General features: G+C 50.5%; 1 protein-coding gene and 1 non-coding gene across 2 annotated transcripts; one reads left to right on the top strand and one right to left on the bottom strand.

Moving 5' to 3' along the window:
• Positions 1–864: 864 nt before the first annotated feature.
• On the bottom strand, positions 865–24,156 carry BAG3 (BAG cochaperone 3). The gene is made up of 4 exons (XM_068961522.1): positions 23,685–24,156; positions 7,632–7,955; positions 5,419–5,823; positions 865–2,184 (listed from the first exon to the last, which is right to left on the bottom strand). Exons 1-4 carry the CDS (start codon positions 23,868–23,870, stop codon positions 1,369–1,371), a joined length of 1,731 nt encoding a protein of 576 aa, XP_068817623.1. The 5' UTR covers positions 23,871–24,156; the 3' UTR covers positions 865–1,368.
• TRNAS-GGA (transfer RNA serine (anticodon GGA)) lies at positions 11,114–11,186 on the top strand. Its single transcript has one exon. It is a non-coding gene; the product is annotated as a tRNA-Ser (tRNA).
• Positions 24,157–26,471: the final 2,315 nt, after the last annotated feature.

The following is a 26,471-nucleotide window of genomic DNA, read 5'->3' as shown; positions in this document are numbered from 1 at the left end:
GCCTTTCTCATCAAGCTGAGTGGCAAGCACACCGGAGTGTATTTTTGTGCAGCACTGTCAGGCACCAATATTAAACTCAATACAGTCATGAGGAATTCAGCTCAGGGACTTAAGTCAGCAGGCTTCCTCACAGCTCTGAGATCTCAGGCCCATCTTTCTCTTTCTTCTCAACTTCCACTTATGTGACAAAACATATCTCCACATTCTGGGGCTGGGATACTTCCCAAGCTCTTAAAATACATTAGTCCAGAAAGATCCTTTCCCCTCCTGTGGCTTCATAGTGCATCTGATCCCTAACCCCAGTGACTTCGAGGAACCCTATCTGTGAAGATATACCTGGTCCCAGCTTGGCTTGGTGACTCAGAGAAATGTCAGATCAAGATGACCCAAAGACACTCACAGAACACGTGCCCAAGCCCCAGTGACCTGAACTCCAGGAAGGCGTGGGCCAACCTCAGGCAATACTGGGAACTGGTTTCTCTGTGCATTTTTGAACCCATGCAGCTGCTTGGTGAGGCCTGCAGGTGGCCTGGGGCCAAGTGGGCAGAGAGGCACCTCGGCTGGGGCAGTCAGAGAGGTGTGATGGGCACATTCCCATTACGTGGGTTTTTAGCCCTGGGTCTTCCCAGGTTCCAGCTGCAACCTGAGACAGAAAAATGACCAAGACTCCTTTTCTCATCTCACCAGTAGGGACGTCACAAATCCCAGAGCAGGCTTGTGAATGCACCCGCTGTTTATTTTTCCTGAAGCCAGTGCAAGTCTATCTTGATGCTGCCACTCTTCAAAATTCAGAAACCACAGAAGACATTTTGAGTTACATTATTACTTTATTTTCCTTTTTTATTACACATAGCATTAAAGTCATCCCACATACAGATATTTCTATGGCTCCTTACACATTTTATTCTATCGAAAGTATCATAGCTATGAGATGACAAAAATCATCCCATTAAAATGGCAACATTTCTGAAAAACGGGCTTCATATTTAGTGATGAGAAACTGACTCCCCATCTACTCCCCCAGCCAAAAAAAACTCCCTCAATCCAGAGCTAGACAGACAGTTCACATCCATGGCTAACACGTGGGGCCCATACAGAGAAGGCTTCAAAACAACAAGCTATGGGGTTATTAAACTTGTAACAAGCAACTTCTTTATTTGTACGGAATACGAACACAAGAAAAGCAACATTTTCCTTTTTAGCCCTTTTATTAGTGTGTTTTGCCTCCACCCAAGTTACTGCATACCAAGCGGCTATGAAGAGTAAAAACCAACTGATTTTAAGTCCCTGAAATGCATGCAACTTCTAATTCCCTAAAGCACACAATCAGTTCCCAGTCTCCAGGGCTGACCCTTCACTTCGTGGAGACTACGGTGCTGCCGGGTTAGCAGCTGTGTCTGTTGTGCCGCTGGGGTCTGGAGTTGCTGCTGCTTTGGCTTCCGGCGGCTGGGTCTCGGTTTTGGAGTCTTCTCCATCTCCAGCACTCTTCTTGCTCTTGTCTGCAGCCATCTCCATGATCTCCTGTAGTGGCTGATCGGTCTCAAGGGAGCTGGGCTGGAGTTCATAAACCTGGACTTGACCCGGGACATCTATTGCTTTCTGTTCAAGTTTTTCCAAGATGGTCTGAACCTTCCTGACGCCATCTCTCCTGGCCTGGCGGACATCAGCTCGTCCTTCTGGGTCAACTGAATCCAGGGCCAGTAGCTCTTTGGTCAGATACTCTTCTATCATCAGGTACTTTTTGTCCGTCTTCTTGCCTTCAAAGTTGTCCACAGCCTGCTCCAGCCCTTGCACTTTCTCCAGGATGGCTTCCACTTTCAGCACACCTGGATGCTTTGTGGGCACTTCAGCCTCTCCTGGTTTAGGGGGTGCAGCTTCTGCAGGGGCAGGACTGGGGGCTGCTCTCTCTTCTGCAGCCACATTCTTAGGGGGAGAGGGGACGGCAGAGGGAATGGTAGGAGGGGCGGGGCTAGGAGGACAAGGCACAGGAGCGGAAGGAACCTTTATTTCCACCTTCTCAGAGGGAGGCGGGGGCTTCTGCGAAACAGGTTGAGCATCCACCTCCTTTCGTATCACTTGGATCGGGATGTGTCCGGGAGGGAGATCTGGTCCAATTGGGCCCGGCCTGCTTTCTGGCTTGTTTTCAGGTTGGGGAATAGGCGAAGGTTCTCGATGGGTCATGGGCTGTGGGGAAGAGGCAAGGACACAGACAATTTTAATGGCTGAGAGTCACAGGTGGTCATTTGTAGCTAGTACTGACTAGAAGGAAATGGGAACGACTTTTTAAAAGTTTAACAGTATAAAAGAGATTTTCAAAGTCAACTGAAACCAGTTATAACAATAAAATATGGTATTCATCATGTATTATGGGGCTTCCCAGGTGGGGCTAGTGGTAAAGAACCCATCTGCCAATGCACAAGAGATAAAGACGTGAGTTCGATCCCTGGGTCAGGAAGATCCCCTGGAGGAGGGCATGGCAACCTACTCTACTATTCCTGCCTGGAGAATCCCATGGACAGAGAAGCCTGGCAGGCTACAGTCCATGGGGTCCCCAGGAATCAGACATGACCGAAAGACTTAGCGTGACTAGCACACATGCCTTATATGTACCCAAACCATTGTTATGCTTCCGTTTGTTACCTCGGTCTCTCAGTCTGTTATCTCTTACTGACTTTTTCTGGAGATGGAATTCTTATGGCAATGAAAAGAAAACCAACATGATTTTTCAAAAAGGAAAATACCCCAAACTCATGCTGACTCCTGAGTCACTTTAGCTCAAAGCAAAGTCCTGGGTGACTGACTATCAGGGGATGGAGCTGTGGAGTAATCATTGCCACTTGACCCCTTCTGTGTGACAGTCTCTGCTCAGGGTGTGACCTTCCCAGCTCCTGTTTCAGCAAAGTTATAATCGTCTTTTTTTTTTTAAACCTATGACAGCCTTGTGGTTTCTGCCCAGACTGATGTATTTTTTTGAGAATAAGCACGATGCCCCAAACGGGTAACCCTATAAGACTTCTGCTTGGACGCATTTGTGCCAGAGCTGATACTGGCACAGTGCAGCACCTCCACACTGACAACACGGCTACAGAGGCTGAGATACTCTTGAACGTGACTGAGATACTCTAACGTGAGATACTCTTTAACGTGACTATAAGCTACAAGCGTATTCTAAAAAATGAACTATGCCTGCAACATTCAAGTGAATATCTAAAACCCTCTTATAAAAATCTCACACACTCTGATTTCATCAACTGGGAAATAGGAGTTAGACAATAACACTTGTAAAGTACTCTATATTAAAAACACTAAATCCCACTGTAATATTCAATTAGGTCAAATCTTTGCAAGCCTCCAACATGGGATCTCTAAACAAGCTGTGAAAGGTAGGCCACTACAAACAAGTAAGATTAAGTGGAAACAGGATTACATATTGTTTCACCAGTTACACAAAATATATAGGAAAGATATGAGAGGAAACACTGCCAGCTTTGCAAATGAGCACTTCTTTCCCATTTGAAAGGATTACTGAGTTTAAGTAAGGATCTGATGGACGCTTGGCTATTTGAACACCACTAGCCTCCTTTTCCATCAAATCTCTTCTGCCAACCAGAAGTCCTCAACTTTGGCCCTTAGCATTCATGAACTACCCACACGCCTCTCCTTGGACTTTAAAGCAATAGCTGAGTAAGTGATTTTAGAAACACTTAAGAGGGGGTGTGCCCACTGGCTTGTACTTTTCAAAAACTTTTCAAGGTCATGATAGCAGAAAAAGACTGAGAAACTGATCCAGATTAAAGGAGACTAAAGGCAAACGACACCTGCATGCAGTGCTCATGATCCTAGACTACATCCTAGAACAAAGGGGAAACTGCTCTAAAGGAGATGTGGAAATGAACCGTGTATGAGACAATAATGTCGTAAGGATGTTAACCGTCCTACATCTGATATTTCTAATGTAGTTATGAATGAGAAGGTAGCTCTCTTAGGAAAACATCTGCTGTCATATTTAGGGGTACAGGGGCATGTTATTTATAACTAAATCTCAAACAAAAATATACATAATATGTGGAGGGAGGAAAAATGACAAGGCAAATGGAGTAAAATGTAAACAGTGAGTATGGCTGAATCTTTGCTTTCATGACCTTTATGTATACTGGACTTACATCCTGTAAGGTTGGAATCATTTCCAAATAGAAAAGACAAAAACAAAAGAAAAACAAAAGCCAGCAACAGGAAAGCACTCTGTTAGAGGGCCCTGGACAGTGTCCCCATTCGTAGGAAGCAGATGCCCTCCATTTGTTTACAGGGGGCTTTCCTTTTAAGAACAGTGGTCAAGAATTCACTCAGCAGCTGAGGGGCCCTGACTGCTGGGTATTCTGCGGCTCTAAAACTAGAAGACTGCTTCCCCCAGGGATCAGTGCCTGTACACTTCTGTGCTGTGTGCTGTGCTAAGTTGCTTCAGTCATGACCGACTCTTTGTAACTCTATGTACTGTGCCCACCAGGCTCCTCTGTCCATGAGAGTCTCTGGGAAGAATACTGGAGTGGGTTGCCATGCCCTCCTCCAGGGAATCTTCCTGACCCAGGGATCGAACCTGCGTCTCCTGTATCGCTTGCATTGGCAGCTGGGTTCTTGACCACTAGTGCCACCTGGAAAGCTAGTGCATGCCTCTACCGAAGGTTAAACGGGCACTGCCTGTGACTTTCACCAGATAGGCGGGAAGGTTTCCCAGCCACCCAGCCGGCCGGGCATCAGCCGGGCAACACGGTCCTTTACTGCAAAGGGTAAGACATGCTGCCTGTGGTCAAGGTCAGAGCAGAGCTGAAGAGAGCAGATGAACACTTCGGAAATGCATAGAATAATCAGATGCTGAGCTGTAAGAGACTAGGCACCCTGGGAAAAGATGAGGAGGCTGCATGGAAGCCGCAAGACCGGCTTGTCCCCTGAAGGATGGGAAAAGTTTAGATTGTGGAGGCATCTCAGAAAGTGGGTTCAGTGTGAGGAAAGAAACAAGAGAAGAGACAACAGATGAAAGGGCCAGCAGGGTGCAGAAAGGGGTATCCGTGAGGCAGGAGATGGAGGCTGCAGCTGGAGTGGGGAGTGGGGAGTGGCAGGGCATGATGGGCAGAGGACACCTGGGCCCCAGATATGTGATGCTGTGCTCTGCCCACCTTTCCCCATCACGGTGGTTGGAACTCTGCCCCTGAGGCAGCTGCAACAAAGAACGAGCAAAAGCTGTAGAAGGCACCGGAGGTTCACAGCCCTCACCCGCATTTCTGCTGGTGACCAGCATTGTTCCAGGATCTCGGTCTCCCCAGGAAGGGCTGATGAGGGCAGGGGACCCAGGACACCTGCACAGAGCTCCTCCGGCCCTGGAGAGATGCCACCCCAGCCCATCTGCGACATCAACTCCCATACCTGAGGCCTGTCGACCGTGGTCTGCACACGGACAGATGGCGGGGGTGGCACCGGTGTGCTGCTTCTGGCTGGAGAGCCCTCCCGGCTGGACGCACCCCGGACGGGAGGCCGGAAGGGGGATGCAGTCCACGTGGTCCGGGGCTCCCAGTCGTCCCCCTGGATCTTGTGGTACACGGGCTGGTGCGTCTGGTACTCGCCCTGCTGAGCTGGGTAGTGCGTCTTCTGGGCTTGGTGGAAGGATGGCTGGGCTGCCGGCCGGGTGACGTTCTGCTCATGTATCACAGGGATGGAAATGTAGCCCCGGGGGAGCTGGTGACCACCCAGGCTGCTCCTGCCGGAGGAGGCAGGCAGGCTGGCTGAGGAGGAGGACGAGGAGCAGTCCGAGGCCGCTGGAGACTGGGACCGCTGCAAGACACAGAACACACAGCCACATGGCCCTGTGAACCCCCCTTGCCTGGCTCGCCGACTCTGCCCCCTGTACATGCCTGCTCAGGGTGGCAGGTTTAACACAACCTCCCACCTGTTAAGTCTTTCCAGTTTCTACATGTACTGGTAAGATGGGGAATTCAGCAGTCAAGAGGCCTGGGCTCAAATTCTCAACAGCCCGACAGCTTTGCTGTTTTAGTCGCTAAGTTGCATCCGACTCTTTGCGACCTCATGGACTGAAGTCCACAAGGCTTCTCTGTCCATGGGATTTTCCAGGCAAGAATATTGGAGTGGGCTGCCATGCCCTCATCCAGGGGATCTTCTGGACCCAGGGGTTGAATCTTGGTCTCCTGCATTGCAGGCAGATTCTTTACTGTTAATGAGCTGCATTTAAAGTACAGAAAAGAGTAACCCCTCCTCACCTGACTGACTTGAAGGTTCTATAAAAGAATCAGCGGGTGTGTCTGGCACCAGCACCACCCACAGGCAGTGCTCACTAAGTTTTAGTTCTTGTCACTTCATTTCCGCCTTCCTGAACTCTTTTCCTGCTTATCCTCAGAGAACCCAGGGGGCAGTGGGAAGGAACCACATCCCCATGTGGACCGAGGCAGGCCAGGCCTCTCTCCCTTCCTGACCGCCTACTTTCTATTTTGGAAGAGCAGAAGAGTGTTTCCCCAGCTGGCTTCTAAGGCCCCTGCTAGGTTAAATTTGTGAAGATTTCTCTGACTGACGCATCACTTTTGATTTTTACAACAAAATCATTACAAATGCAGGTACTACCTCTCCAAGAAAGGGAAAGTGCCTCCTGTGAATTGTGTGCTCAGTCACGTCCGACTCTTTGCAACCCCACAGACTGCAGCTTACCAGGCTCCTCTGTAGATGGAATTTTCCAGGCAAGAATACTGGAGTGGATTGCCATTTCCTTCTCCAGAGGAACTTCCCAAACCAGGGATCCGACTCACGTCTCTTGCCTCTCCTGCATTGGCAGGCGGGTTCTTTACCACTGCACCACCTGACGCCTCCATTAACTATGTTTTTTCACCTGGAGTGAGCATTTCTGCTCAAGAGCAGTGCGGGGGACACAGCGGGATGGTGTGCCGACAGGAAAACCCAGAGGGCCTATGGCTCAGTGTACCTGCTGGGGTCAACTGGCCTTCAAGTCTCAGCTAAGAACCAGGTTAAGGACTATGCTTTAAATGTTAGTGCAAGGAAATGCTGACCTCAGACTTAAAGCCTGAAAATATTATTTTATGCTTTGTTTTACACGGCGGACACTGTGAGGGCAGGCATGTGGTCTCATTTTCACGTCAGTGTAGCTCCGAGCAGTTAACACTCACCCGTGAACACTGAACTGAGTGAAATGCCACAGAGTCTCTCTGTGTTTCTGACACACAAAGCTCAGGGGGAATGAGGGGTGTCATAGGGGGAGCCAAAAGGCCAGGCTTTCAGGCCCTGTAATGCCACTTCCGACTTTATGCTTTTGGACCAAGCTGTTTACCCCTTCTTGAGCCCCAATTCCTGAGCTTCAGAAACAAACCACAATCTCTGCTCATCAGAAAAACCAGGCTGTGAAATGCTGGGGGGACATGGGGCTGTCAGCAAGCTATCTTTGCTGTGTGACGCCGGCCAGGCCCCGATGCCCCACATTTCACGGGGTTGTCATGAGGGTCTGGTGTCATCTGTGGTCTGGGGCAGCCCAGGAAGCATGAAACCCAGCTCCCCGCCATCCCTCCCCCTGCCCGCACAGGTCACGGTTTTATCGGCCTGTGAGCCAGGCCTCTCCTTACCTCGGGTCCATGGGAAGCTGGAGGCTGGGCCGTTGCAGCAGCTGCCACTGGTGCACTCGGTTTATCCGGCTGGCTGGCTTCCGCCACACCCCGCAGGGGTGACTGGGATCTCGGGGGAGCTGCTGCAGCAGCCTCGGTTTGGAAGCGCTGCGTCCCGGGCTGGGAGTAGGCAAAGACAGGGTGCGGCCGGCTCGGGGCGCCTTCATGGAGGACGGGGATGGGAATGTAGCCTGGCCGGAGCTGAGGGTACACGGCATGACCTTCTCTAGTGGGCAGCAGCCTGGGGCCCTCCCGGGAAGGCCCATTTGCAGAGGATGCGGTTTCCTAAAAGTGAGAGGAGACACACAGACCTGTTAGAAACTGAGAAGGAAACAGCCCTGAGGAGGAGAAAGCATAATGCCACGTGCTCCGATCTTCCAGAGTGACTCTGGGCCCCACGTTGCCAGCCAGGAGCCAGGACAGCTGAGCACAGAAACTGTGGGTACCTCCCCCGATCCCCTACTTCTTCCAGACCCCTCCTCCCTTGCTGAAGCTGCTGCTGGCCCAGCAGTTTAAGAATGAGAAGCATCAAGAAAAAGCAAGAGACGAGCAAGGTATCTGTGGCGCAGAGAAGTCCCAGTTTCCCCAGCTGGTAACAGGTTTTTGTTCTGGATGACAAGGCAGCCTTGCATACAGCAGAGTCCCCGACAGCCTCCCAAACCTTTAGAGACCCAGGTCAGAAGATGCTAGGAGGATTCAATGCCAACTCGCTAAGGGGATTACAGCTGGCATCTCGGCTTCCTAAACGGTCCTCACATTTCCTGACAACGCAGACTCGCGTGGGACCCTCGACACAGGCTACAGCTCAGAAATCTGCAAAGAAGGGGCAGCGGCAGGCAGGCAGCCTCCTCAGGAATATTTTCAGAACAAGTGGCAAGAAAGGGAGATACCCAAGGAATGCAGAAGAAGCACGGGATGAGAACAAAACCCAGGAATTAGTTGTGCTGGTCTTGTGATGCCAACAAAGCCTGCTTGGCGAGGAGCGGCTGGGGTCCCTCCTATGGCCTCTCATGAAGTTCTCTCTTCAGTGGCCTGGCTATTTTGGGACCCTTGAGAAGGCCAAGTTCCAGATGTACCACAGAGAAAGATCCTGTTTCAGACAACAAGGCTGGCCAGTCACTCACCAGGCAATGTCACTCCTCACCAAGCAAAGGCTGGGCAACTGAAGCCAGGGACCCCTGCGGCTTTCTGTCCTGACCATCTCCTGAGCACTAGAGGGTCCTTTCACAGAGGAGGGGGCTGAGGATTTGTGCCACTTCCATGGATCCAAGTGGACAAGCTATTATGCCTCCTTACGAGGCATCCCCCGGAACAGCAAACACCAGAAGGCTTGAGGTTCTATTCCCTCTGGGGCGAAGCTGGTCACAAGGAGGGCAAGCCCTAGACCTTAGATCTTTCAGACCTGTGAACCTCTCTCTGGCCTCCTGCTGAGCTCACCACCCCAGTGGGCCTCCCAGCACTCCAGAGAGGCCTGAGTGTTGCCGTGTCCTTGGGGACACCGGCAGACAGGCGGTACTCTCAGATTAGAATACCCACGTGCTCAGGGTGGCGGCATTATTTTAGCCTGCTTAACTCTCGGGTCATCCAAGAGCAGGGAGTGAGTCCAGGCGTCACATTCAGAAGCGCATTCCTGCCACGAGATGGGCACCAGAAGGAAGGCGGCAGCAGCACTGGAGGCCCGTGCTGCTGGGTGCTGACTCATCACAGGCCGGCTAGGCACCTCGTCCTCGCCCTGGGGCACCATCCCTCCAGCCTGGAGCGGAGCCTGGACAAGTGCGGGGGGCGGTGTCCCTGCTGGCCTCCTCCTGGCCACGCACTAGAGCAGAGATGGGCAGGTTAGCAGCCCTCGTCCGCTGGCTGGCCCCTGGTGAACGGCCTGCTCCCAAGCTACTGGGCACCATGGTTCACAACCAGCAAGGCTCGATCCCTGCCGGCCGGGGCCGCGTGGAACAAACAGGACGACCGCCTGGAGAGCACAGAGGCCCACCTAGGCTTTTCTAGTAGGGTGGGGTTTCCTAAAGAGGGCTCCCGTTCTTTCTTACCTCTGTTAGTAACCATTCTTTCATTGGCGGTAAGTCTCTTCACCTCTCGGAGCCTTAATCCCCTTTGCTAGAACGTGGAGTTAGCAACACCCACTTCACAGGTCTGTAGTGAGCTGTTACGAGCGCCCATGGTGAGGGGTTTGCCCAGGGGGCTGAAAGACATTCCCTTCTTAAACAGGCACAGGATGCTTCAACTCAAGACGCCCAGGGATCAAAGGAATCAAATCTGAAGGACTCAGTTAACCGGTGGTAACCGGAGTCAGGAAGGTGGACATACCTGGAGGAAATGGTAGTCGTCTGGGAAGGGACCCTCTGAGGAGATGGAAAAGTTCTCTCTCTCTGGGTGGTGGAGATAAATGAGTGTACACCCATGTATAAGAGCAGTTTCTCACCGTCTCCTCGTCTCTGGAGCCCCCACGCTGCCCATCTCCTGCCTCAGTCCACCCAGGCTGAACCCGAGGGCGGCCACCCCCCACCACCCTGCTGTTGGCCATGCCTCCACCTCAGAGCCTCCCGGGGCCTGGAAACCTTAGAGAGGCCCAGCTGAGTGAGGCCTGGCCACTCCTGGGGGAAGCCCCTGGATCCAGAAGGTCCGAGGGCGGGCCTGCCAATACATTTTATGCATCTCGCCGAATATATTTTGTGCCTCAATTGAAAATGGAAAGGGAAGAAAAAGGAAGGAAGAAGGCAGAGGAGCAGTTCCGCCTGCCCTGGGGCTGTGAGAGCACAGCCAATACCTGGCCTGGGTCTTGGGGCAGTGGAGGGAAGCACGCGGTCGCTGTAGGCCGGGGCGGGGGTGTCAGGGGCCAAGCTGGAAAAAAGGGAGGCTGGGAGGGGCCCGGAGGCTGCTTTCCTATAGATCTGCAGCCTGCACTTCTGGTTCCTTGTGAACAAACAGCTCATTTATGCCGTTTAATAAAAACCCCATGCATCTCTTCATGACTGTCGTGTCTAAAAGAAGGCAGGCGCCCTGATACTCTGGTGGGTGGCGGCGGGGGTGTGTGGCAGGCTTTGTTTAGAAAGCACTGCTTGAGGTAAGTTTAAAAAAACCATCTCACGTCTATGGACTAGAAAACTAACACTTCTCCATGAACGAAAATTTAAACCCGAGTGAAACGCCCTCCCGTGACAAGGTCCACACGGGGTGCTGATGCCGCCTCCGTTCCCACTCTGCTCTCGTTAGAGCCCTGTCAGCAACAAATGCTTCAGGACTACGAACCAAACTGCAGGACCCCAGAGAGCCATACTGCCCTTTTAACCTTCTGTGGTGTTTCATCAGACTCTAGTGAAAGAAGAGATGTACTTTTTTTCCGGGGGTGGGGTGGGGGTAGACTTTATAATGTTTAATTTATATTAATTTATATAACCATGTATTTAAAATAAGTATACATTCAAATGGCTTTCCTGGTGGCTCAGATGGTAAAGTGTCTGCCTGGAACGCAGGAGACCTGGGTTCGATCCCTGGGTCAGGAAGATTCCCTGGAGAAGGAAATGGCAACCCGCTCCAGTACTCTTGCCTGGAAAATTCCATGGACGGAGGAGCCTGGTGGGCTACAGTCCATGCGGTCGCAAAGAGTCGGACGTGACTGAGTGACTTCACTTTCTTTCTATACATTCAAATGTATATAATAAATATCTATTATAAATATTTATAATTCTCCTAGAAAACGTCTAGAACATGTCTCCTTAGTCCCATAAGAAGTGTTCTCAAGTTCAAGCCCAAGCCTCTTGGCTATGCTGGCCGGCATCTGTCACGAAGACGCACTACCTGGCCCACCCTGACCTTGCTGGGGCCTGGGGCCTCCATCTCCTGGGGGTTTCGCTCCTGCGAGGCCCTGCGATAGGGACGGGGTGCCAGCGAAGTGGCCAAGCGGATGACGGCCGGCCCGGCCTCCCCACCGCCGCCTGCCTCGCTTCCTGAGGAGCGGTGACAGCATCACAGGAATTACCCTCCAGGCAGCTCAGCTCATTACCCTTATCTGCGGGCAGAGCCATCAGGAATACATTCATACAAAATCCAATTAGGAAATCAGAGTCTGACTCCACTGCTTATCTCACTGCACTAATTTATAAAATGAACTGGCCAATTCTTCTTCTTTGGGCATTATGTTAAAATCCTCTGCAGGTGCCAAACAACTCCACGAGAAGGCCAGGATGAAAAGCAGGAAAAATTGCCTTAGATGAGCCAAAACTTGCCCTAGCAAATACCAGGTATTACTAGATAAGCCTGGGGTCAGGTTCTGAGCTTGGACAAGGGTGTGGCTTACAAACAGGTCTTATTTACTCACTGTTGTTGTTCAGTTGCTAAGTTGTGTCCAACTTTTGCAAACCCATGGACTGTAGCACATCAGGCTCCTCTGTCCTCCATTATCTCTGGAGTCTGCTTAAACTCACATCCATTGAGTTGGTGATGCCATCCAACCATCTCATCCTCTGCGGTCCCCATCTCCTTTGGCCCTCAATCTTTCCCAGCATCAGGGTCTTTTCCAGTGAGTCAGCTCTTTGCATCAGGTCGCCAAAGTATTGGAGTTTCGGCTTCAGTGTTAGTCCTTCCAGTGGATATTCTGGGTTGACTTTCTTTAGGATTGACTGGTTGGATCTCCTGCAGTCCAAGGAACTCTGAGAGGATGACTACGCTTCACCACTGATTTTTAGTAACAGCGTGGGCACTAAGGGACAGCCAGTAGACTTGGAAAGAGACCGCATGTGGTCCCAGAGCCAGCTCTGCCCCTAAGGAGGCACTACGGAAGCAGCTTACTCCTACCCCCCCACCTCCAGTTTCCTGAGCTGTGAAATGATGTGCTATAAAGCAGTGGTTCTCAGACTCTAGGGGCGTCTGGAACACCCAGGAAATTTTAAAAAAAAAAAAAAAAATGCAGATTCGCTGTTCAGTCCTAACAAAGTCTGACTCAGAAGGTCTGTGGGGAAACCCAGCCCCAACGGCCCTGGGAGCACAGCTCTAAATGAGGGTCCTTCCAGCTGACCTTCTCCCTGACCTCTGATCCCAAGATCTCTCCTAACTGTAAACACCTACATAAGGCTCAAACGCAAGGAAAAATTGATGCTGCAGAAATCTAAAAATGATCACTCTTAACTGTACTCAGTTAAATCACATCAGTAATCGCTGGAACTCAAGGCGCCCTGAAGTTTCAGGAAGAGGAGGAGTTCCCTGTGCTATACAGTAGACTAGGGACCTCAAAAGCAGGCTGGGACCATAAGCCCTGAAAACTGTGCCCCCGTGAGCCCCAACCTCAGCTCCACAATGCCGTGTTCTTTAAAACATGGGTGGAGCAGCTACAAACCACGATCTGAATGAAGGGGAACAGCCACAGAGGCAACTCAGAGCACCACCGCCTTGACAGCCCTGGAGTCTTAAGTAGGACACACTCTATTAACTGGGTTTTTAGGCCAGAAGAGCCTCATGCCTGTCAGCTAGTGACTTTTACTAATGATACTTCCAAGACTTCTAAAACAAGGGGGAAAAAAAAAGATGAAGGGAAATAAGAATCCTGGGACTCCCCATTTAGCAAGGACCTGGATCAAAATAAAGTGGCTTGGGCTCGCCTCTCTCAGGCAGGAAGCAAAACAAAAGAAAAGCTTCCTTCTAAAGCGCACACAGAGACCCGAGCTTCAAGGTCCTACAAAACCTTCCGTTTGGTATTATAGGCCACAGAAAAGAAACAGGAATTATTGCCAATGTGATATATAAACAGATACCTACTCGAAGCTCCCACTAGAGTGTGGTAAAGGGTCTCTTCCACTGCCCCCAACCCTGTTTGGGGGCACATTAAGAGACACCGGGCAAACTCTGAATAATAAGCAAAGACCACATCCACCAAAGTCTGTTTACAGCACTCCTGATGGGACAAGAGTCTACACTCTAAGCAATCCAGTCCCAGGTGATTGAAGGTTTTATCTAATATACCTGTTATTAGAGTATGTACACTTCTCTACAAAACAGAGCTACAGATGTACAAAATAAACCTATGGTTACCAGCGGGAAAGGGGGGATAAACTGAAAGATGGGGACTGACATATACACATAAAGCAGATAACGGATAAGGACCTACTGAAGAGCACAAGGAACTCTACTCAATACATCTGTAACGGCCTACCTGAGAAAAGAATCTAAAAAAGAGTGGATATAGGTAATGTGTAACTCATCCACTTGGCTATACACCTGAAATTAACACAGTATTGTCAATCAACTATATTCCAACAGCAATTTTTTTAAAAGAAGTATGTGGCCCTGATTCTGGGATTACTGAGATGGGTGTCCCTATGCGCTTTTACTAGGGAAAATTTTTTTTCAAAAACATGACATTGCTTCTCTTTTCAGCTGTGTCCCAACAGGTAGGAATGAACCAGCGTGAGCCCCCATCTCCAAGCTGCCATCCTAGACTCCAATCCCGCCCTGCTGCTTGCCAGCTATGTGCTCTCAGACAGGACTCCTTGCTACTGAGACTCAGGTCCCCTAGCTTATAAAAATCCCCGTGCCTGTTGCCAAATTAAAGTGAAATAAGGCACAAGAAAGTCTCTGTGAACTCTGAGCTGTCCCGTGCCCTGTACAACTGCGCTCTTCAAGTCCACAAATACTGACTGATGGACCCAGCTTCTCCCAAGCAACTGCTGGTTGGGCCTACTGTTCAGAAAGTTGTAAATTCAGGTTTGATTCCTCAGTGGTCTCACCCAAGTTGGTAATGAGCCTGTTAAAAGTTTGAAGCCCTTTTATCTGAGAGTCCTAAGAGCACTAATTAGCAGGGATGCCATTTTCTCTGTTAAGACATGTTATCTAATGTTTCATACTGGAAGCAAACACAGTCAAAGACAACTCCAGAGGCCTGAGCCCTACACTTTCCTCTGCCTTCAGGAGGCCCCCAACCCTGGAGGGGCTGCCTTGCAGACAATCAACACCCAGTCTGCAGTGACTGTAACGCCTGCACACGTGCCCCTCAGGCCCAGGGGGAAGAGTCAAGCCAGGCTGGGGCAGAAGGAGTCGCCTAGGAGTAGAAAGTCTGCTAATGTCCCTTCAACATCCCCAGGGTGTCCTCCATGGCATGTAAGTCATCTCCAGGCCACAGCCGAGTATGTCCCCTGCTGGAGAGAGTGCTCAGAGCTCAGAGTCTCTCACTCACTGGAGCCCCTTTCAAGGGTTCCCAAGGTCACAGGGGAAGTGGCTGCAAAACCAAGAAGAAAACCCTGGGTCATGGGAGTTCAGCTCCTGAACTCAGTGGCTTCAGGGAATTTAAAAAACTACCTACTTCCTCCTCAGGAAAAAAAAAAAAATAGGGATCTGCTTTAATCAATCTAAAGCCACAAGTCACAGATGGCAAAGTACCTGAAATCTCCATATCAGGAAGCAAACTCTTGACTGAATTTAGGGAAAGAGACCCCTTCACCCCCATGGGTACGTTTCCACTGGTTTCTCAAGGTTCTGTCCCAGAGGCCAGCCATGCATAGCATCTGTTGGTAGCAGGGTGCTGGCTTTACTGGACATGCATTTTGCAAAAAACACAATTCCCCAATAGGAAAAAAAGTCAAATCTCCAATTCATCAACCACAGCTCAAGCAAGGGGAGACTGACAGATGGTGGCAGCCCTGGGAGGAATTTCTTGCGGCGGGGCGGGGGGGAGGAGGGACTCCTCCCCGCCTAGGCAGCTTCTCAAAGCACTCCTTTCCCAACAACCACACTCCCTCAAGAGGATGGTGAAAATTAGAAACACCCTCCCTCTCCTTCCGCCCCTTAGGGCAGGGTCCAGAACACCTGTGCATAAGGCCGATGCCACCCCCCCCCCAACACCCTTGGGCACCTGGTTGCTGCTGGCACTGTCCTCAGGCCCAGACAGAGACCCTCCCCTCGATCAGACAGGGTTGAGGGTAAACACAGCACTCCCTGAAGAACACACAACACACAACTGCCCTGGCCTGTCTTGGGCAGGGGATCTGGGGCCAAGGCTACAAGCTGCTGGGGCTGTGGGCTGCAGGTCTGGCTGAAGCTCCAGAAGGCTGACGCCCGCGCTGAGTTCCTGCCCGGCTCCTGTGCATCCCCCACGAGGGGCCTAGGAACCCCCAAGGAAGGGTGCTGAGGGCGTCCAGACACTGGTGGAAGGACAATCAGCTGAGGTGGTTCAGGGGCCATTAAGAGGAGCCCTTGCCTCGGGAAACAAGACTTCATGCACATTTGGGAATCGGCAGACCCACATCCAGCCAGCACTCTCTACTGTGTGGGAAAGCAGAGCCCCTCTCCGAGAATCCCCTCCGACTTCTTGGTGGAGGCTGGGGCTCTCCCCACAGATTGCACACACGTCTCAGGTCAGGCCCTGGCTCCTCACAACCCTGCTGGATGGGTACTAGTGTACGCCCATTTCTCAGAAGGGGAGACTGAGGCTGGGGATGGGGAGGTGAGTGATTTTACCTGAGACCACCGGACATGTGAACCCTTTCACTATTCCTGCCATACCTGTACACTGTGGGATTAATGACTGTTGGTGGCTAAGGTCAAACGAACGTCTGCAAACCCTTCGTCTTCCTGGGGGTGAAATCGCAGCAGGAGGGAAAGCATTTCATTTCGCCTGGTGGAGTTGAGCTGAGCTGAGGCGCAGACCTGGAACATTCAGTTCAAGTGTGCTCCGGGCCAGGGAGCCAAGGCTCAATGCTGAGTCACCGCCTGGCTGAGGCAGGGCAGCGAGAGTGGGGCACTCAGTTCTGAGTCACCACAGACCGGAGACTCCTCAGGCCCAGTCCAGGGCCTCTGCTGGAAGCAAACCCAGGTCCAGCCCAGCAGCAGAGCTGGGTCCTACTCTGACCCTTGGGCTCCGTGGGATAATCTGGAACATTCAAAAAAGCCACGTGGCTGCCTTCCCTGCTACACACATGTTCTTTCCTATCTTCCCGCCGTTTCCACTTCTAAACCATTCATTCATTCATTCTTTGTCCAAGAAAGAATTTTTAATGTAATTGAAAAAAACAACAATTCTACTTTAAATTTTCAAGAAACCGAGGAAATTACTTCAAAATAGGAAATGCCTGTTCTTCAACAGGATGCTAGGGAATTTTCAGGGCTAAGTCTCATCTCCCTCACTCAGGACGCAGCTCTAGGTGGGGGGGCTCTCAGGAGGCACTTAATGTACATAGGACTTCACAGGTGGCACAGTGGTAAATGGCAACCCACTCCAATATTCTTGCCTGGAGAATCCCACGGACAGAGGAGCCTGGTGGGCTACAGTCCATGGGGTCGCAAAGAGTCAGGCATGACTGAGTACACACACGCTATACACTATATTATGGAGGCAGCGAGCAATCTGCAATCTTGGGCTCTTCAGAACTGACAGTGAGTAACAGGCTTCACCGCTCTGCAGTGTCTGACCTTACTGCCAGCCTCACAAACGGAAAAACTGGAGACAGACTCCTCGGACAGCCCTGGCTTAGTGGCGTCTGGCTGCTGACAGCAACCAACCTCCCTGGCAGGCCGGCTCTAAGACGTTGTGTCACTGGCGGGGACATCCAGACATGTAAAGATGAACTTAGGCAATCAATACCCACGTCCCCTGTGGAGAAAAGGCCATTCAGAAATTCAATAAAAAGGAACCGGCAACTGGGAGATGTTTGGGGATGAGGCTGATGCCGCTTAGGAACCGACAGAAGGCTTCCTGCAACACGCACGTCAGTAAGGGACGCTTTTCTTCAACAGCCTGTCCACTCCAGAGGCCAGGCCCACGTTTTCCTCTTCTCCGCACAGAGTCGTACACACTGACCCCGTGGACCCTGCCAGGCCCTGAAGAGGCAGAGAGATGAAAGAGACACAGAGTCTGCCTCTGGGACGCTCAGCCCACAGGGACGTGACCTTGAGGCAAAGCAGGAACGTGCTGCCTTTTGGAGGAAAGTTTCAAATTGAAGTAATGTGGCATCTAGAGCCGGGATGGGCTGCTTCCAATCCGAGAGATGGGGGAAACACTTTGTGGAAAATGGCCCTGAAGGAGGCAGAACTGTCCTCTGTGTGACATTTAACACCATGACTTGCAGAGAGCGGGCACTCAAAAAATGTCGGCAGAGATGAATGAGTGGAGACCGGGGCTTGTCTTCTCAGCTCAGACCCAGGCTCAGGAAAGGAGCCAATGTGCCTGTAGGAGATGGACTCAAGGCTGTTTAAAATCCGGGCTGTGCCCAGCGAGCTCGGAGTATAAAGGTCTGAGTTTAAAGCAGCAGCCAGGCCTGCTAGCAATGAGTCTGTCTGTCACCTGGGGTGGAGGCAAAGCTCTGCTCACAACAGTCTGTTCTGTCACAGCTGACGGGCTTCAGGCCAGGCACCTCCCCTCTCTCCACGTCTGTCTCCTCGTGTATAAGGTGAATCTGACAGCTTTCACCTTCGTGAGCGCCTTTGAGGGTTTAAACAGATAAGGTTTGTAAAAGCACCCACCTGTGTCTGGCACATGTCTGCAAAGGTGTTGACAGACGGGAAAAATCAGTTCCTCCCTTCCTACAGAAATTCTGATTAAGCTTTTGCGAGCTGCCTGACTGGCTGAAAAGCTGCCGAGGCCCCCAGAGAAATCGTCCTAGAAATATGTGAAGACTGAACAACATCAGCTATTTCACCCGGCCGCACGATGCCAAACAAGGGCTGGAGATCAACTTTCACATCTGCAAAAGGAGGGGACTTGGAGCCTCGCTTCAAAAGTCCAGCTTTTTGTCTGAGAGCTGAGGCACAAAAGGATCACGGGCATGCAGACTTGATTCACAAGCCATGGGGAGCCGCGAGGGCCTGGAGAACTCTACTGTCAGGTATGAGAGGTTTCCTTGCAGTTCATCAACACTAGAGGATCCTCAGAGGTTCCCAATAAGCAAAGCCTTCAGCTACTGCTCCCAGTTTCTCTATATAAGGCGTCTTAAACATGTTAAGAGCAACATTAACACAGCAAAACTATGAAGGAGAAAGAGTAGGTTTGGATTTATGCATGGCTTCCTAATTTTTACAAAAAATGCCAGGTCATTTTTAAATGTCAATGGGAAGGAACCAACGTGTAGAGTGGTTTATATAAGGCAACTGTGTGTCATTCCAGAAACGAGGACAACGCTAATCAAGCCTCATGGGTGGTATGAAGCTTTCTGACTCACAGGCAGCCCCAGCAGCAGCATCAAACAGCTAAGCCTTCCCGGCCCTGGCTAACGTCAACCACCGCCACAGTTCCTGTATGCTGTCTCTACCCGCTGTAAAGGGCAAATATATGCCACGACACAGGGGACAAGTTATTGGTCAGGTCTTGCATAGCCCAAACACAGACTGTTCGTCAGAGGGGAGAACGAAGGTCCTGGATGAGCTGGGCTCCAAAGGTATTTGTTTGGCCATGTTCTTTATCAAACCCTCAGCAAATTGCTATTCATCTGTGATACAGACATTTGCTCCAGAGTCACTGCAACTGGCTGGAAACACAAAGGAAAGAATGGCCGCTCCTTTCCTGTGTTGATTCTAAGAGGCACAAGAGCTTGCGATCGATCTACAAACCACAAGATGATCTCATCTCTCGGAATATTCAGGAAGCTCTCCTGAACGTGAAGGGGAACAAATGGGTCTCTGCTTCAACTGAAACTCAAACCAGCTCTGAGTTCCTCTGCAAGGATACTCCTATCTGTTCCCTATAGGGCCTGAGGATAATCTGTCAAATGACTGTGGTGAGATTCAGCTGGCAGGGCAAGCCTCTGGCCTGCTTCTCCTGGGGTTCACAAGGGTCTGGGGATCACCTCCCCACACCTGGCACTGGCACCCTGCCAGGCTCCATCCCTCCCCCTGCCATCCTCATCGTCACCCCCAGAAACTCAGGCACCTGCTGAGTTTCACCAGGAAGGAAGGGAGGCTCGGGAGATAGCTCTGCAGGTTTAGATGTGAAGCAGGCTCCCTTGAGGATGCCAAGGCTCACACAGGTGCACACAAAGTCATAGCTCCCCCACGCCACCCCCTCTAGGATGTGGGATCATTGTCCTTAGGTGACTCCCAAGTGCCCGGGCGCCAGAATCAAGAACCAACAGGGCAGCTTTTTCTGACATATAGATTTCTGGGTCCTACCCTGAACAACCTGGACCCAACAAGGGAGTATGCACAGCTGGCAACCTGTGTTCTCCTCAGGCTTCCCTGGAGACTGCCAGGCTCGGGAATCCGTGCCCAGGCACCTCCGGGACCGGAAAAGCTAGAACTGCCCTGCTCCTCTGCCCAGGGAGGTTTGCAAGGGAGCGGCACAGCGCCACACTCCAAAGCATCTGGCCTGTTTATTTCACAAGGCGAGCCAGAGGAGCGGCCTGCATAGAAACTGTACATCTCAAAGAGGATGCCAAGCCCTCTTCCAGAGAAGGGGCCTGGACTGGTAGGAACTTGCCAGGAGACGTATGCAGAAAATCGATATCCAGGAAGACTGCAGGTGGGGAGGTTCAGATTCTCAGAGTGGAGCTGGAGTAGGCCCAAAGCCTCTACCTTTAGCTGTCCTGCCTCTGCAGTGAAGGGCAAGATACTTTCACTTGCCCCCTCTTTAAAAATGGGATGAAAAGTCACTCTAAACACCTCAGGGAAATGGGAGAGGATCGACTCTAAGACAACAGCAAATAAAGCTAAACCATACACAAAGTTCTAGTCTTCTTCTTTCCAAGAAATTCATTCATTTACCCATATGATTAAACTGCAAACACCCCAGAAACTGTCTTCCCCTGAAGATGGCTTTCTCTGCTTTTCATGTTCGGTGAGTAGCTCTTTATTGACTGACAGCATCTTCCCTGAAGGTAAGGATGCTCAGAGGGTCCTCTCAGCTCAGTTCCTCTAAAATGACCCTTTGTTTTTTGCCAGAGCTCTTTTCTCAATCCACATTAAGAAACCAATTTCGGATATAAAGTGCTAGTGAAGGATATTCACTTCATGGCAAATAGATGGGGAAACAATGGAAACAGTGAGAGACTTTATTTTGGGGAGGGGGCTCCAAAATCACTGCAGATGGTGTCTGCAGCCATGAAATTAAAAGACCCTTGCTCCTTGGAGGAAAAGCTATGACCAACCTAGACTGCATATTAAAAAGCAGAGACATTACTTTGCCAACAAATGTCCTTCTAGTCAAGACTATGGTTTTTCCAGTAGTCATGTATGGATATGAGAGTTGGACTATAAAGAAAGCTGAGCACTGAACAGTTGATGCTCTTGAACTGTGGTGTTGGAGAAAACTCTTGAGAGTCCCTTGGACTGCAAGGAGATCCAACCAGTCCAATCTAAAGGAAATCAGTCCTGAATGTTCATTGGAAGGACTGATGCTGAAACTGAAACTCCAATACTTTGGCCACCTGATGCGAAGAACTGACTCATTGGAAAAGACCCTGATGCTGGGAAAGACTGAAGGCGGGAGGAGAGGGGATGGATGACAGGATGAGATGGTTGGATGGTATCACCGACTCAATGGATATGAGTTTGAGTAAGCTCCGGGAGTTGGTGATGGACAGGGAAGCCTGGCATGCTGCAGTCCATGGGGTCCCAGAGAGCCAGACATGACTGAGCGACTGAACTGACTGAAAGATTTTCCACTGTATTTATTTCCCATTGTATTTATTCTGGAGTGAGGTGTCATTCACATAAGTTAAAGTGAATTAGTCACACAGTTGTTCTGTATACATCAAAGCACAGTCTTGAAAGCCATGAAGCCCACAGAGCTAACAAAGTGAATGTTAGTTTTCTCCTTATGTTCTAGTGCCACGTTGAGAAATCTCAATTAATTTGGTAAGCAGCTCTTTTCTTGAGTTGATCACATCCAGCCATCACCATCCAAGTAGTCACAAAAGTCAGAAGGGCAGAAAAACAATCAAGTACTCCAGCCTGCACAGTTCACACTTAAATTTGAAATTTAAGACTCTTCTACCTTCCTCTGAACAATAAACTGCCTCTTAATTAGGACTTTCCAGTATAGGTCTCTCTTTGCTATTGGTCCTGGCTGAATGGCCTTTGGAAACACATGTGAACTCTCTGGGTTTCTTTCTCAGAAAAAGAGAGGCTGAGCTGAAAGATCTTAAACGATCTTTCGACTTTAAAATTCTGTTAAATTTTCAAATCAACTTTTACGGCATCAAACTTCTGATTTACTAGCTCTTATGTTCTACTTGTTGAGAAAAATAACAGTAACTTAACCTGTTTCGCCCCCACCCCTTGAAAAAGTTTGTAAAACCACAGCCTAACCCATCCATCATACATAAGATCTCAACCTGCTGGGTGAGTTTCACGTTGAATACCAAGCGCCAGTAATGTGGCATGTACACTGAACTCACAGTGGATACGTTCCTACTTGACCTACACTCACCACCACCGACGCCAGTGGATTCTGACTCTTCCTGTCTCTATAGGAAGGAAGCCTCAAAGAGACAGGTTTGGTTTTTTTTTGGCCTCAGTAAAGATCTACACCCTTGCAGTCTGCAGTAACGGAGCTGGTTTAAAATGAGCTTTAGTTTCACTCAATAATGGGCTGAACAGACAAGCGAAAGGAATACATGGTTATGTCGATCCCAGCTAATTACAGCCTCTTGAAATAATTTTCAGGAATAAATATTCAATTAATTTCTTATAAGTATAAGCTGCTGATTATACAATATCTCACTGTTGGGCACCAGAGTTTCATAAATATTTTAAAGGAAAAAGCTGCATAAAACTGAAGATGGTTAACACAGACTTTTTTCTTCTAAAACAATGATTAAACATTTTTAATTCTGTGAATTTTTAAATCTTAAAAATAACTTACCCACTCTTTATGTCTTTTATTTTGCCCAGACTATTTCTTTTTGCCAAGCTTTACGTTTGGAAAAGGCTCAAAGTTATAGAAAATTACAAGAGCAGTACAATTAGTTAAAATTTTTTAAATTAACGGACTCATTCCAAGTTTATATTTTCAAATTTTCATGGTTCTAAGGATTAAGTAGTATATACACCCCTGCGTATATGTAAATAAGGCATACTTCTAATACAAAAGTATTACTACTAAATTATTTGTGAATTGGGGATAAGAAACAAATCCTAAATATTTTAGCAGCATAACGAGAAAGGGAATGTGTTGATTTTTTTTTTTTTTTAATCTCTTTCTGACCAGGGTGAGGCAGTATCTAAGGCAATAGCCAACTAGGAGACAGTCTCGCATCTTCAGTTTAGAAATTGCCTGGAAGATTGCATCTTATTTTTAACAAGTCATACTAGAATATATTCCTAGTGAAGACAACTTTCAAACAATAATAGAGTTTTAATTTCAAATACACAAGGGAAAAAAAGAAGAAAAGGAATGCATTTACATCAGTCTCCTGAGTCACTCTGTGCCTGAGGTGGGAGAGTGAACTCAAGATACCCTCAACCAAGTTCAGGAACTTGAGGATGTAAAATTCCTAAGAGACCCGAAAGGACCCCCACAGAAGCTTCCCAACGGTCCCCTGGCGTCTGCCAAAGCACGGTCAGCAGAGAGAAAGGAGGATCTGAGCCCTGGAAGCCGGGTGGAGACCGTGGCAGGGCCTGGCCCGGGCCTTGGTGCTGAGCAGGCCGGCCACCCGTCGTCTCCTGGCCCAGGGCCCCTCGAATGGAGCCGGTGGACCGGACCTGGTGCCACCGCGCGGGTCCCGCTTCCCGCCCGACCCCCGGAAACCAAACACGGCCCAGGGAGAGCAGTCCTCTTGGGAAGCTCCCCAAACTGGCCCAGACGCCGGCCAAGGGCGGGCCTGGAGAGTGGGCTCGTGGGGGGCGCAGCAGGCCGACCCCCCTGGGAGCTGGCGTCCTTCTGGGGATCCGTGCATTCCGGGCGGCCTTCACTGACCTCCGAGGCACCGGCTGCGGCCGGCGGGCACCTGGCGCCTCGCGTCCCCGCAGCCGGGCCCAGTGCAGCCGCCCCCGCCCGGCCCTGTCCCCAGACTGGCCGTCGATGGGGGGTTGGGGGGAAGGTGGAGGGGGAGCCGCTGGCCAGGGTGCGGCGCGGGCCTTGCTCACCTTGGGGCCCTCGGGGGGCACGCGCGGGTCGTTCCACGTCGTGGTGCGGTTGTTGTGGTCCACGAAGAAAGGCCAGCCGGTCTGCGGGTCGATCTTGATCTCCCAGCCGGGGGGCAGGGGGTCGCGGTCGCTGGCGCCGTTGCCGGACGCCATCTGCACCATGGGCGAGTGGGTGGCTGCGCTCATGCTGGGTCGGGGTCGGCCCGGAGGGGCGGCCGCCGGGGTGCTGGGTTGCAGGGTGCCGGGTCGCGGGGTGCCGGGTCACGGGGTGCCGGGTCACGGCGTCCCGGACCTCCAGGTGTAGGGTCGCTCGCTGGCCGCGGCCGGAGCGGAAAGTCGGGAGCGCCGCCGACGTGTCCGGGAAGCCGGCGCCGGGCACCTTTATGAATTAAAGGAGGGGGTGACGTGGCCGGAGAGGGCTGGAAGTGTCTGGAAATAGCCTCCTCGCTGCCAAAGGGGAAGGAGGAGATAAAGGGAGGTAGCAACTGGCCGGCTAGAAACTTCTGGTCCCATCCAGAGAAGTTGGCGGCGACGCGGGTTGGATGCGGAGCTCCGCCCTGAGTCATCAGCTATAATCGGGGCGGGGCGGGGGCGGGGGCGTGGCGTGGGCGTGGCCTCCGCCGGCCGCCCCTCCTCCACCCCGCCACCTCTTCCCCCTGTTCGCGGCTCCCCGGGTCGGGGGTTCCTGGCGGAGTCTTCCCTGAGCTGGGCGGGGGGTTTGCATCCGCGGGATCCCTGTGTCGCCGAGCGGCGGGTCGAGCGAACACCCAGGGACGTCATCTGTGTGTCCTGGGCCGGTTTCGGTTTTCAGACTCGCTTGGTCTTCTTCGAGCCGCGTGGGTGTTCCCGGGACTGGCTCCTTCCTGTAAAAACAAACTCATCGTTAGCCTTTTAAGTCGTTGGGGATTAAACTAGAGTCTCTCCCACCTCGCCTTTGTACCCCCAGATTACTGATACTCCGGGACATTGGTGACCCTCAGTTAATCACTTTTTCCCCATGGGCTTAAGGGCCGTCCGGAAAGGGCTCTGGAATGTTGATCCGACACCAGAAGCAAGCCAGGGCGAATAATGGAATTACAAATAGAAATTCACCTGCCTTTCTTTCGAATCCTAAAGAAAGATTGTATCAGCGCATGCATGTTGCTGAAGCACATGTCTTAAACGTAGACTGTTGTTGCAGTGAAGAACTTTAAAGAAAAAACATTCTTTGGGGTGTGGGGCTTGTTGATGGTGCAAGTTGGTTCTTGCTATCTTAATCTGACCTTCATTTGGAAAGTAGTGTAAATCATGCGTGCTCAGTCACCTCCGACTCTTAGCGACCCTGTGGAGCCTGCCAGGCACCTCTGTCCAGGGAAGAATACAGGAGTGGGGTTGCCATTTCCCTCTCCAGGGGATCTTCCCGACCTAGGGATCAAACCCATGTTTCTTGCACTGCAGGCGGATTCTTTACCCACTGAGCCACCTGGGAAGCCCTTTGAAAAGTAGGAAAGAATACAAATTATGAAAAAAATTTTGTGTAGTTAATGAAATGGGGGTTGCACTTGTAACCTCCACCAAGCACCTCATTTTCTCTGGGAGAGAGAGAGAAAGTATGCCCCCAGAGGTGGTATGTTGGGAGGTCTCATTTTAGATTTTTAGGCCGGCAGGCTCATTCCCTTCCCCAGAAACATTTTTGAGAAGGTGCCTTGGGCTAAGTAATATTGGGCCCAATATTCCAACTCAAATGCAGAGAACATTCTGGAACCCTCAGAAACACTTTTTTGGGGTCTCTTCCCACCCCCAAATTACTCCTTTTAGAGCAAATGCTGAAGAGAACTGCCAATCATTTTCAGTGGAATGGGGGTTAGGGATAGCTCTACTTATCAGCTTTAAAGTACAAAAACTCAGCTTTGTGAAAACGCAGAGATGTTTAAGCCCCTGTACTAAGTCAGGCTTTCCAGGTGGCACAGAGGTAAAGAATCTACCTGCCAATAAGAAGATGCAGGTTTGCTCCCTGGGTCAGGAAGTTCCCCTTGGAGAAGGAAATGGCAACCCACTCTAGTATCCTTGCCTTGAAAAATCCCATGGACAGAGGAGCCTGGCAGGCTGCAGTCCATGGGGTCACAAAAGAGTCAGACATGACTTAGTGACTAAACAACAACTGACTCAAGTCACCACCAAATACATAAGAAACTGAGGTATAAACCCAAATGCTAGTGCACCAATTTACCATAAGAAGTATTATTATTGAAAGAGCTGGGGCTGCAAGTGCACTAGTCAGTGGGCCTCTCTTTTATCTTTACTTTTGGTCGCACTGGGTGCCACGTGGGATCTTAATTCACTGACCAGAGCTTGAACCTGTGTTCCCTGTATTGGAAGTACAGAGTCATAACCACTGGATTGCCAGGGAAATCCCAGCGGCTCTCATATTTTTCCTTATTTCTGAAGCCTTGAGCAGAAGGTTCGGCCCAGAGTCCGTATTCAATAAATATGGATGTTTATTGAAGGTTGATTCCAAAGTGAATGTTTATTTGTATTTTCTTCCTTTGCTCAGTTTCACTACAACTACATTTAAAGACGGAACATTCTTTTTCCGTTTGTTTGCTTTTTTGTTAGATTTGCTAGAGAAACAGGGAGGAAACAGTTTCCTCTGGGATTAACATACTCCGCTTCTGAGAGTTATAGCCCATCAGGGGTTTCAAGTGGGTTTGTCTACAATGGAGTCATAAATCTTAGAGAACTGTCTAGAAGAAGCTCCTTTAAGCCATGCTGAATAATGAGGCACACGTCTACTCTTGATGGCTTTTT

Source organism: Capricornis sumatraensis, chromosome 23, assembly GCF_032405125.1.
Source record: "Capricornis sumatraensis isolate serow.1 chromosome 23, serow.2, whole genome shotgun sequence".
Classification (NCBI taxonomy): Eukaryota; Metazoa; Chordata; class Mammalia; order Artiodactyla; family Bovidae; genus Capricornis; species Capricornis sumatraensis.
The sequence above is the reverse complement of the archived record's forward strand: the minus strand, read 5'-3'. Positions and strand labels throughout refer to the sequence as shown.